At 35.0% G+C, this 13511-nt stretch overlaps 1 protein-coding gene and 1 pseudogene across 1 annotated transcript; both read right to left on the reverse strand.

The window, feature by feature from the left end:
- Positions 1-372, reverse strand: part of LOC148585876 (disease resistance protein Roq1-like) — a 17436-nt pseudogene extending 17064 nt beyond the window's left edge.
- An 11029-nt stretch (positions 373-11401) lies between these two features.
- On the reverse strand, positions 11402-12782 carry LOC132182781 (patatin-like protein 7). The gene is made up of 2 exons (XM_059596119.2): positions 11871-12782; positions 11402-11776 (listed from the first exon to the last, which is right to left on the reverse strand). The coding sequence occupies exons 1-2, from the start codon at positions 12738-12740 to the stop codon at positions 11423-11425; spliced, it is 1224 nt and encodes a 407-aa protein (XP_059452102.2). The 5' UTR covers positions 12741-12782; the 3' UTR covers positions 11402-11422.
- Positions 12783-13511: the final 729 nt, after the last annotated feature.

The raw sequence follows: 13511 nt of genomic DNA on the forward strand, positions 1-13511 counted from the left end.
GTACCCCCTTTGCTTTCTAATATCAGAGGGATCGACGTCGTAGAAAATGGGCAACACTATCATCCCCCACTTCTTCCTGCACTCTAACATCATTACAAGCTCTTCGAGGCACCAACTGGAAGAGACATAATCTTTAGAGAACAAAATTAAGGAGATTTTTGACATCCTAATGGCTTCCTCCAGCTCGTCTCCAAGCTTTGTTCCCCTTTGATATCTTCGGAGTTGCTTGTTGTCGTTGAAGGTGGGCATTCCACGCGCTGCCAAAGATGTACCCACCATTTCTATTAAGAACTTGTGGGGGTCTTCACGCTGAACACTGAAATACACCTCATGGAGTCGGCCGGATGTCGAAGATGATACGGCCATGGACAATAATATGTTTACTTCTTCTTCTTTTTTCAGACTAATTTATTTTTACTATATATATATATATTGCTTTATTCGATGCCTGCCTTTGCAAGAAGGATTAATTATTCGATGCCTGCATTCATTATGTGATTTCCTCAAAACAAAACACTGTCAAGGCTGAAAGGGAATGATTACTCAGACGGTTTCCTCGAACAGTTGGGAGGATGTTTCTAAAATTCTGTTATCTCATTCGTGGCATTGTTGGAACGTTCTTTGATTTGTCCTCTAGTGCTTATAATTAGAGCATGTTTGTGATTGTGTTTAAGAAAGAGTTTTTAAGTCAAAACACTAAAAAACAGGATGATTACTGACATGGCAAACAGTAACCAAATTTTGCCACGTCAATAATTATTGACATGCCAAAAGTGGCACGTCAACAATTTTTTTTTTGACGTGTTGAATATGACACGTCAATATTTATTGATGTGTTACATTCAACACGTCAGGAAATTTAAATTTAATTTAATTTTTAAAAATTTTATTTAAATAAATTAATATTTAAATATTTTATTGACGTGCTAAAATTAGACACGTCAAAATTTATTGACGTGTCAAAATTGACACGTCAATATATTTCATCTTTTTTATTTATTTTTTTATTTTATATGCATGATTCCTGACGTGCTATTTTTAGCACGTCAGGAATATGATATTATGATATATTTATTTATTTATTCATTAATGAAGATTGGGAGCCTAGCCTGCTGCTTACCAAGAAGAATTCTATTTTCTAACTTTCACAACGGAAGAAAATCATGCATTTAGGTTTCATCTTTCTTTACACAGTCGACAGTTTTACATTGACACTTCCTGCAAGATTAGCTGAATGAGAAACATTATTTGACAATGTCTTTTGTATATATATTAGGTTTATTTATATTATATATATATATATATATATATATATATATATATATATATATATATATATTTTATCTTTTTTTTTTTTATCTTTTTTTTTATATGTCAGACTCCTGACGTGCTAAAAATATCTCGTCAGAAATTTCTGACGAGCCATTTTTAGCACGTCAGAAATAAATAAATAAAAATAAATATTTTTTATATCAGGTTTATATATATTATATATATTTCATCTTTTTTTTTTTTTTTAGTTTGTCAGATTCGTGACGTGCTGAAAATAGCTCTTCAGAAATAAATAAATAAATAAATAAATATATATATATATATATATATATATATATATATATATATATCAGGTTTATATATATTATATATATTTCATGTATTGTTTTTTTTTTTTTTTGATATCAGGTTTCTGATGTACTAAAATTAGCACGTCATAAATAAATAAATATTTTTTATATTAGGTTTATATATATTATATATATTTCATCTTTTTTCTTTTTTAAAAATTTGTCAGATTCGTGACGTGCTGAAAATAGCACGTCAGAAATAAATAAATAAATATATATTTTTTATATTAGGTTTATTTATATTATATATATTTCATCTATTTTTTTTTTTATGTCAGATTCCTGACGTGCTAAAAATAGCACGTCAAAAATATATATATATATCAGGTTGATTTCCCATATATATATATATATATATATATATATATATATGGGAAATCATATACAAAATCCTTAGGTCGACGCGCTTTTTTTAAAAACTCTCTGGATATTTTTTTTTTTGGAAATTTAGTCACTAGGTAACTTGAAACTATAAAAAAACTCCCTATCGTCAATTTTTGTTAACTACCGTTAGTCCACTCAAAACTCACCATTTTATCTTATTAAAATATTAATTTTTTATTAATTTAATTTTAAAAAATTAAATCTTAAAAAAAAAAAAAAAAAAAAAATTGAAGGGTGGCCAGGGGTGGCACCCCAACCCCTAAGGGGTGGCCGTAAGCCACCCCAGGTGGTTTGGGGTGGCCCCAAGCCACCCATGGCGAGCCACCCCATGCGTGGAAAGGGGTGGCCTCCAAACCACCCCTGGGGTGGCCGCGAGCCACCCCATGGGTGGGGCCACCCCAAACCACCTGGGGGTTGCTTACGGCCACCCCTTAGGGGTTGGGGGGTGGCCAGAGAACATTTAATTTTTTAAAATTCAATTAATAAAAAATTAATATTTTAGTAAGACAAAATAATGAGTTTTGAGTGGACTAACAGTAGTTAAAAAAAATTGACAGTATAGAGTTTTTTTGTAGTTTCGAGTTATCCAGTGACTAAATTTCAAAAAAAAAAAATACCCAGAGAGTTTTTAAAAAAAATGCGTCGACCTAAGGATTTTGTATATGATTTCCCTATATATCAGGTTTATATATATTTCATGTATTTTTTTTTTTTTTTTTTTTGATATCAGGTTTCTAACGTGCTAAAATTAGCATGTCAGAAACCTGATGTAAAAAAAAAAAAAAAAAAAGCGAATTTTCAACTTTTTCCCTATCTTCTTTCCCTCTTCTTTTCCCTTTATAATTCTATTATATATTCTTCTTCTTTAATCCCTTTTCTTTTATTTCCATACTTCGCTCTCTCTCTCCTCTCTCAATCTCCCTAGCCTCTTCTCTCGGCACATGCAGCCGGCCAGCTCCTCTAGAAGGAAGAAGAAAATGAGAAAAAGAAGATGGAGGAAGACGAAGAAAAAGAAAAAAATGGGAGAAGAGAAGAAGAAGAGGAGAAAAGATAAGAAGATTTTTTTGGGTTTTTGAAGATTTGTTGGGTTTGAAGTTTGGGTTTTTGATTTTTCAGGTTGATTTTTTGATTTGGGCTTTTGATTTTTTGAAGATTTTTTTGGGTTTGGGTTTTTGAAAATGGAGGAAAGAAGAGAGAGAGAGAGAAAATGGAGAAAAGAAGAGCAGGGAGATCTAAAGCATATTGTCATATGTGGATTTTGACAAGAAAAGGACTAGAAGAAGAGACGCAAAAGAAAAGAAAGAGGTGAGAAAATTGAGAAACTGGAGAATAGAGACGTCGACCGTACGGTAGTCGTGAAAAAGAATTAAAAATATATATATATTATTTTAATAGAAAAATAATTTAAATTAATAAATTTTTTAATTCAAAAAAAAATTCAAAAAAAATTCAAAAAAGAAAATTTATTATTTTTTAATAATTTTTAAATTATTGACGTGTCAATTTTGACACGTCAGGAAATTGACACGTCAGGAAATTTCCTGACGTGTCAAAATTTGACACATCAGAAAAAAATTTTGACGTGTCAGAAAGTGGCGTCATAAAATTTTTTTAACGTGCTAACTTTGACACGTCAGAAAATTTTTCTGACATGCCAATTTTAACACATCAAAAAATTTTGACGTGTTACATCTGACATGTCAGAAATGAAAAATTTCTGACACCCAAAATGTTAACGCCCCACACACGTCAAAAAAGCCCCATCAGGAAGGTTTTCTGACGTGTCAGACCACCTGACACGTCAGAAAACCCATGTTAGCAAAAAATTAGTTTTTTTGTAGTGAAAAGTGTTTTTTTGGAAAAAGTTATATTTTTAAGCTTTCGCCAAAAATGCTTTTTTGACTATTTTTACGCTTTATCTAGTTTAGCTAATGAATTTGTAAAGGTCTCCTACATCCAATTAGCTATAAAATGCCTTTTTGACTATTTTTACGCTTTATCTAGTTTAACTAATGAATTTGTAAAGGTCTCCTACATCCAATTAGCTATATTTTTATTTATATCATTTAAATATTATTATTATTATTATTATTATTATTATTATTATTTTATAAGGATTGTATTTTTCCTAAAGATCTTATTTTTCAACTTTTTGGAAAAAAAAAAAAAAAAAAAAAAAAAAGGATGTGGAGAGAGAAATAGTAGGAGAAAATTTTGGGAAAAGATAGATGTGGAAGAGAAATGGTACAAGAAAATTTCAGGAAAGGAGAGATAAAATGGTTCCAGTGAATAGTACCACTACATGTAGCTTTTGGCTAATCCAATAAAATATCTATTTTGTTTGTTTTGTTTTGTTTTTTTTTGGGTGCTAAACTGCTAATCCAATGTGAGAGTATTTACAAATTTAATTAGCTATTTTAGATAAAAGTACCATTTGGCTCCTCCATTGTAAGTGCTCTAAGTCATTAGCCCTTAATTATTACGGCTCTCTTGTTAATCATTAGCCCCTTTTTTGTGTGTTTTTATACTATTAAACCATGTTATAACTTCATCAGATTATTACTTTAGTTATTAATAAATTATTCCCAAAAAAATTGATTTTTGCCGCGTGTTTTGATGGGTACATCGTTAGAGCATCTCCAGCAGAGCTTTTAAACTAACTTTTAAGTTAAATTTAACAATTTTGGTGCTCTAATAGACCTTTCAGAATAGCAATTTTTTAAAAATTTGTTACAGTAAACTTTCAAATATGAAAGTTCACTGTACCACCTTCTAAACATTTTTTATTCTTTCTTTTTCCCCCTCTCTCTCTCTCTCTCCCTCTCCCTCTCCCTCTTGCCCTTTACTGTAGCCTTTCGGAGACATGCTTAACTTTAACGGAGAACTTTGAGAAGGGCTTGATGGCTTCGATCTGATCAAGCTCCTGGAAGTCGCCGCAGCCAACGAAAGACTCCGAACAAGAGCTTTGTTCAGAATCTTCGCCAAGAACTTCGTCCTTCTTGTAATCCTCACCAGCCTTGATCCGTACACTCGCCGTGAAACCCAGCAATGCTGTTTCAAAGATAGGATTGTCCGAGTTCGAGGGAAGGATTGTAGAATTGGAGGCCTTTGTGAAGACCACCATGAAGATGACCCAGGTTTAGGTCAAGCTCGTGGACCGCAAGATTGGGAATGAAATCGGAGGTATAAGGAAGGAAATGAGCGAAAAGATCGAGTTACCAATTTTTTAATGTTTTTCTGATTTTATGTATTTTTTTCTAAATTTTTTATAGGGGTATTTTTATCATTTTGGTGCAAAGAGGGTTACCTTGCAAACTTTTCTTGTAGTTTGAGTAGATATTAATGCAACCTTTAATTCAAGAGATATTAAAAACTAAGCATTAGTTTCAAGAATTTTTTTTTTTTTTTTCAAATTTGTAAATAAATTGACAACATGTACATATATCGTATATGTTAAATATAATCTCTAAGGATTCTTTATTTAAGATCAATTAAGACACCAAATTGTCACAAAAAATTAAAAATAAAAACAACAACAGCCAAGCAAAACTTGCATATTCTTCTTATAAATATAATGTAAACCATAGCTAGAATTTGGGTGGTTGAAGAATTCAATAAGGAGTTTTTTAAAAGCACGTGAGAATCACATGTTTTTTAAATAAAATTTTATCCATATATATATGGCTCTTACAAACTAATTGGTTATTTTATATATATATAGTCTAGAATATTATTACTAAAAATCACAATGCTATTTTTAATAACATTAAAGAGTTTAATTATCATTACAATATGATAAATATATCAAATGGAAAGGTTTATATATATAGTACTGCAGTAACATGAATAATTTGTACTTGAGCAACAATTGAATCTCTTCGTAGCTACTTTAGTATATATTATTATGAAATATAACAAAATTATTATGAAAACTAAATAAATCATTTTAGTATTATTATGGAATTACTAATGTTAATAGTATAAATGATATTAATGGAATTAATTAATTTGACAAAAAATTAGTAATGTGTCAGTTTCACACATTACCAATTGGTAACGTGCCAGTATGGCGCGTTACCAATTAGTAACATGTTGCATGTCACACGTTGCCAAAATATTTAGTAATGTGTCACAAATTGACACATTATTAATTCGTAACATGCCAAAAAGTGATGAATAGTAGACACGTTACTAATTGGTATATTTTCTTGTAGTGAACCAAGTCCTAATTTTGGGTACCCAGTTGAAGGATTTGAAAACCAGGAGTGAAGAATTGGAAAGGTCTATAGGGGAGTTGAAAGCTGTGGAGTGGTTATCCAAAGAGGAATTTGAAGAGGACGCCAAGGGCCACGAAGGATATTAATATAAAAATGTGAGAAAGGTGCGAGAGAGCGAGGGAGAAAGGTGAGAAAATAAAATAAAAAAATATTATTTATAGGGAATAACTTGTTAACTACGAGAGCAAATGAGTAGCTAAACTAACTTCATTGACGGAGATGCTCTATGTCCTTTAACATCCATAAAATTCAATATTGTTACTAAAATCATACTCTGCGAGCAGAGGTAAAGAGCTCAAAACTCTTCTTAAATGCGAACAACTTTTATGATATAATCCAAATATTATAAGAAGTAAAAGAGCACAATCCAAGTACAAATGAAGTTATAAAAAAAAAAAAAAAAATTAAAATCGAGAAAAATAAAGACGAACAACCTTAAACACGAACAACTATATACATACTACTCCCCACTTTGTGGGCGGTGTCCTTTCCCATACTCCAGCATTTCTGGGACACTCAATGTAGTACTGGTGCCTGATCCTTGACTCCATTTCTGCTGTCTCATCTCTATCCCTCCCTTCACGAAATCCTGGAGAGCAGCCATAATCATTTCCCCTTCCTCGTCCACAAAATCATTCTCACTTATCGTTTCCTTTTTGCACTCAAAATCAGAATCTCATCATCACCACAACCTTGGCCTTCCATATTTGTTGTTGACATGAATGCAGTTGAAGGCAAAGTTTGATCCACATTTTGTTGTAAGCATGAAGTCAAAGTCAAGTATGACCTTTGGATTCAGATTTTCAATAATTTGTTGTTCAGATTATTAGCAATTTGGGCACTAACTGTGAAAGAGACTCTATGAGACTCACTTGTCCAAACAAGTGGACGGAATGGTCAAGATCTGATTGGGTAGGTAAATTCCATGCGAGCTCTCTAATATTTTTTGCTCAAATTGCTAACAATTCGAATAATAAAATTACTAAAATTGATAGGTGAGTTTATTGCATTTGGTACTATGATTTTGTACAACAAAAGTGCGATTTTAAACTATATCGTATAAAATATATCATTTAGAAGTGCGTTTTAAAAAAAAGTGATTTGAAAATATAGGAAATCTACGTTTTCAACTTACAGGCAAGCAAGTATGTTTTTAAAAACACACGAGTTTAAATGATAAACTACATTTTAAAAAATAGTCCAACAACTTGTCCAACATTGCTAAGAAACCAATGCTCTTCAACATTCCTTATCTATAAAAGGGACTTTAGCATTCCTTTGTGAAATCATGTGGAATGCTTAGTAGGCTCAAGCCTCAAGGCTCAAATCTCAAGCCTCAAGCCATAAATCGGCTGGGTTCAAGCCCATAGATAAGCCGACTTCTTAAGCTGTTTTATTTTATTTAAAGGTTAATTTTTTTAAAAAAATTATATGAGCTGGGTGTCAAGTTGAGCTTGTTTGGCTTGTTTAATTGGCGAGCCGAGCTTGAGTACTCGGCTTGTTTGGCATGTGAGTTCAAGCTTGCATAGGAAATTTTCCTTAATTGGTGAGCTGAGCCAGGCACAAATTTCTAAAAAAAAATATATATATTAAAAAACGGTTAACCGTTAGCCATTTAAATAATTGCTAACTAGTGGTTAACTGCCTAGGCGATTACGGTTAGTGGTTTTAACCAATAACCGCTAACCGTAACCATCTTTTCACCCCTACTCTGAAGAAGACCATTATCAAGAAGATAAAGCATGAATCCAAAACGTGATATCTATTGTAGAGTGTAAATGCTTATAAATGAAAAACAAACGGATCCACTATATTCAGTGGAGTCCATCACAATCCAAATAGTTGTTCATCTGCTCTTGTTGGGCCCATTCCTGCCAAGCTGATTGCATAAAGAACCCTAGGACTAGACTCTCACTAAACTCTATTTAGCCCATGCCCGCTTTCACTGTCCACAGCATATGAACTAATAAGGAACACCCGTCTCCTCATGCCCAATGTCATAAGTGCCGTTGATCAATCATTCCTCTGCATCATTATGTATGACTTGCACCTTTAGACCACAATCCAGACCTTGAGCTTGCTTCAGATAATGCCTGACTTGCTCCTGAAACAACAAAGACAGATGACATATAATTCACTACAAAAATCGCAAATTTTTTTTGACTTGCCATTTTTGATGTGTCAGTGCCATTGACACATCAGAAAACTCTTCTGAAGTGTCCTTTTTGAAGCGTTTCAACGGTTAAAACGGCGGATGTAAAAAAATTCAAGTTTTTAACGTGTTAAATTCACCACATCAGAAATCTTTGACATGTCAAAATCTGGAACGTCAATTTTTTTTTTTTTTTAAAAAAAATTATATATTTTCTGAATTATTTGGGTTTCTATCTAGATTTACGTATTAACTTGATATCCAATACATTCAAGGGTTAAATACTAAATACCCCCCTAGGGTTTCATAACTTTATTTTTTCCCCCTAGGGTTTCATTTTTATCATAGGAGGTCCATATGGTATTGATAATAGACCAAATTAGTCATTCTATCAGTTGACCTAACGGAATTCCACGTGGACCAATCAAATGTTAACATGTGGCACCCACTTAAATTTTTTAATTTTTTTTTTTAAATTAAAAAAAAAAAGGTAAAAAATAGCCACCCCCTTTGGCCATGGGGGTGGCTTGGCCACCCCGATCTGGCTGGATGGGGGTGGCTCGGCCACCCCCTTGGTGCCCAAGGGGGTGGCCGAAACCACCCCCAGTGGGTACTGGGGGTGGCTTGGCCACCCTCATGGAGCCTAGGGGGTGGCCGAAACCACCCCCAATGGTGGTTGGGGGTGGTTTCGGCCACCCCCTTGGCTCCAACAGGGTGGCCGAGCCACCCCCATCCGGCCAGATCGGGGTGGCCAAGCCACCCCCATGGCCAAAGAGCCACCCCCAAATTGTCAAGGGGGTGACTCGGCCACCCCCAATTTTTTTCTTTTTTTAAAAAAAAAAAAAAATTAAGTGGGTGTCACGTGTCACCATTTGATTAGTCCACGTGGAATTCCGTTAAGTCAACTAACGTTCAACTGACAGAATGACTAATTTGGTCTATTATTAAAACCACAGAGACCTCCTATGATAAAAATGAAACCCTATGTGAAAAAAAATAAAGTTATGAAACCCCAGGGGGGTATTTAGTATTTAACCCTACATTCAATATATATCAAATATCCAATGCATTCAATATCCAATACATTCAATTCAATTCAATTTAATCAAATATCTACATTTACATTATCCAATACATTCAATTCAATTCAATATCTACATTTAAATTATCAAATACATTCAATTCAATTCAATTCAATTCAATACAATTTCTACATTTACATCCAACAAACTATTCCAAGGTAAGAAAAAAAGTGGTTTGGCTGTAAGTGTGTTGCATATTTACCAGCTGGTTAGAGAAGGTCTGAATATACTCCTTAAGCCCTGCAACCATGCGACAACTTTGCTGGAATGGTTTCCAAATCTCCTATACATAGAAATTCGATTATATATTTCCAACATGCATGTGACAATTTATAGATTTCATCCAACAAATACTTACCTCTATAGTTTGTGGTAGAGGAAGCCCTTGAGCATAAAGTATCTGATCCACTCCAAGAACATTTAGCAGTTGCACATTCCTAGTGGTTGTGATGATTTTACTTCCCAATCCAAACCAATTACGGTTTTCCACCAGGGAATAAAGTTGGTCCAAATCATCTACATCGTCAAGAACAATTAAAACTCGTTTAAAGCATAATTTTTCTTTAATTATGTCCATTCCTCTAGTAATATTTGTTTGGGTTAAATACTATTCTACTACCTGTTGTTTGCACCAAAATCAAATAGCCCTAGATTTTCAAAAATATCATAAATGATACTTATGGTAAGCCAATAAACTCATTTGGTATTTCTGTCAAGATTCCGTTAAGTTTTTTAATGGAACGCCACATCACTTTTATACGTGGGCGTCACATGACGTGGTACCTGAGTTTTTTGTTCCACATCATATTTTCTTTTGTGTTTATTCGCCCATTGGTTTTTTTGTATTTTTTTTTTTTTACAATTATTTTATTATTTTATTTGTTAAAAAAATGGGGGTATTATATGAATATAAAAAAAATAAGTGACCTTTTTGATATATTTTGGTAGTTTGGGGGGCTATTTTATTTATTTTTTCTTTCTAATTAAAAGGATGGAAAGGGGCGACCAGTGTAGTTTCCCCCCTTGGGCGTGACCATCGGGGTTCCCATTCGCTGTACAATGTCCGGTTTGAGCCATAGCTACTGCCTGGGAAGGCGAGCCCGTCACTACAACCCCACCAAAGTGTGAGCCGGTAGAGCCCCTTCATAGTAGCATTTGATTCACGCATCTACTACCGCAAGCGGATTCGAACATGCGACCACTAGGATGAAAAGAGTTCTTCTACCAACTCAACTACCACCTTGGTGGTTTGGGGGGCTATTTTAATTAGTACATTTTGAACATTGGAAGGTATATTGCAAACGGCTGATAGTTTAAGTAGCTTTTTTATATTTTTTCCTTTAAAAAATACATAAATTTGTTGAAATACTCACAAAATCTTTGTATCACTTCTTGTTTCATCATCTGCCGGTCAAAATAGTTAGAGTAGTACATATACTTTCAAGTGCTCACTTTCTAATGTGATAGTAAAAATTATCATTTGATAAAATAAAATAAAAAATTATTTTTACTTGTTGCATGAATGAGTAAATTTGAGAGCGAACACTTAAAATATATGTAGCATTTATCAAATAGATATATTGACACCATCTTCTATCTAGCTAGTTGGTAGGGATGTTTATAGGAGCATTTCTAAGTGTAGATTTTCTAAAAAATTATAGAATCAAGTTACGATTTGCTTCTCTATTCAAATACACTTTAAAATAGCTTTAACAGTTTCATGAAACTTTGCTATTCTTGATTCAAGGTGGAGCTGGAACATTCCAAATCACCCCAATTAAGTGAAAATGCAAACTACCCAAAGCCCAAAAAGAAAAGTAGCAATCTTTGGCTTAATACAATTTTGAAAAAACCATATCATGTGTATATACATAGAGGAAAAGAAAAAAATGAAATCAGCAGATTTCATGAGGAGGAGGAGGAGGAAGATAGAGTTGATAGAGTAGTTGCAGAAGACGTTCTTGGGGAAGGCGATGTTTGCTTCAGCGCCACGGTGCCCAAAATGCTGCTTTTTCTCCTCTCTTCGTCTTTTATCACTTGTCCACCAAACAATTCTAGCTTCTCCATATTTGTGCTCTCGCCCATCTTCCTCCCTTTAAATAAAACAGACTCCACATTTTTCTGTGCCAACATATTTTCTGTGATTCCCAATATATCCTCATCCCCAACATGCTTTTTACCTAGACTGCCATTTCCCTGAATCCGAACATAATTACTTGTCCGACACTCACCAAACGCCAGTGAAACTACTTGATCCACCTGTACGTACGTTTGTAAAATCAAGATTAAATAAATACAATTATCTAATATATATATAAAAAAGATTCGTTGAAAATACAATTATATTTTGTACCATGTCAGCAGCTCCTTCTCCGGCAATGCGTACAAGGCCAGCGGGCGGACTTCCAATACCACATTCAGACACTCCGTTTCCCAAGGACACAACCAGCAGATCCTCCACTCCCTTACAAAGTGGAAATTCCAACTTGTTATGTAGCACGTGCGTAATTGCCGCAGCCGTTGGATTGTTCATCGCGATTTCACCGCTCACGGCCACCAACCTCGTCCTCCGGTCTACCGACGCTATCTCCACGGGCCTCACCGCCGAGGTGGCAGCGCACACGTCCCTCATCTTGAAATCGTAGCCGTCCATTTCCAGGGCATCCGCGCGGGAGAAGAGAAGCGGCGCGTTCGTGGACAGGTCGTGGCAGGGTATCAGAACCGACTTCAAAGTGTCCTTCAGAGTGGATTCTCCGAATGTTTTACGGAAGAGCCTCTCCGCCTTCGCCGGCCGGATAAACCGCCCTAAAACCCCCGACGGCGAGGACGGGAAGATCTTACGACGGTTCCGGACGAGGAACTTGAGGGCCTGGTCGGCGGTGAGCAATGGGGCGCCGTCTTTGCCGCGAGTGAAGAGAACGGCGGCGAGGATGCCGCCGGCGCCGGATCCGGCCACGACGTCGAAAAAGTCAGCAATGCGGGCATCGGGGTTGGCGGATATGCGGCGGAGGGTGGCCTCGAGGCGGGCGAGGGAAGTGGCGGCTAGGATGCCGTCGGTGGCGCCGCGGCCGTCGATGGAGAGTATCCTGACGTTGGAGGACGGCGTTGATTTCAAGTGTTGGGAGAGCTTTGGATCGTAGCCGCCGAAGAGGAAATTGTTCTCGAGGACGGAGAAGATTTCGTAGGTAAGTTTGTCGACGTCAATATTAACCACTGCCGCCATTTCTCTTTGCAATTTGATATATTAAAATTTATGAGAGAGAGCTGCTGCTGTGGAGAAGAAATAGAATGAATTGCCATGGGGAGGCCCTGGGCTGCCTTTATATAGGGAACACATGTACGTGCGCAGGGCTTTACGCGTGTGTGTTTTTTCCCATGAAATAGTTTTGACGCTTATAACCATGGGAATATTCAATATTTATTAGTAGCCGACACCAAGTTTACATGATAGTTTTGTTTATTATATCTTTTTTTCTTTAAAAAATAAAAAATAAAAATGGTAGGTTTTGGTGCTTTTAGAGGAGGTCACAACAATACTATTATAATATATATTTTTTTTTTTAAATCACTTTTCTTTCTTTGTCTTAAGCACTTGGATGCTTATAATTTTTCAGATTTATCCTACATACACTCAGGAGATCGAGAGGATTTCTTTCCTTTTATTTGATTCCTTCGTAGATAGGGAACAACATGCTAACATCTGCAAAACTTGCCAAATTAGCTTTCTTCATCTGATGACTCTCATGAAAAAGCAAAATTATGAAAGGAGATGAAGATCCAAGATATAGATATATTGGGACCCAGTATCCAACATCTCGTCATTGGTGAAAGCTTTTATAGAGCAGAGCAAAAAGCTCTTTAAGCACAAAAGCAATGAGGTTACAAAGTCATAGATAGAAACAAAAATTCTTACAATAAAGTGATATCTATAACTTCAATCTTTCGCTAACCCATGAACAAATACAGTTAAAGAGCAGATGTGCTCCGAGCAGCA

The sequence above is a fragment of the Corylus avellana genome, chromosome 5 (genome assembly GCF_965113065.1).
Source record: "Corylus avellana chromosome 5, dhCorAvel1.hap1.2, whole genome shotgun sequence".
NCBI lineage: Eukaryota > Viridiplantae > Streptophyta > Magnoliopsida > Fagales > Betulaceae > Corylus > Corylus avellana.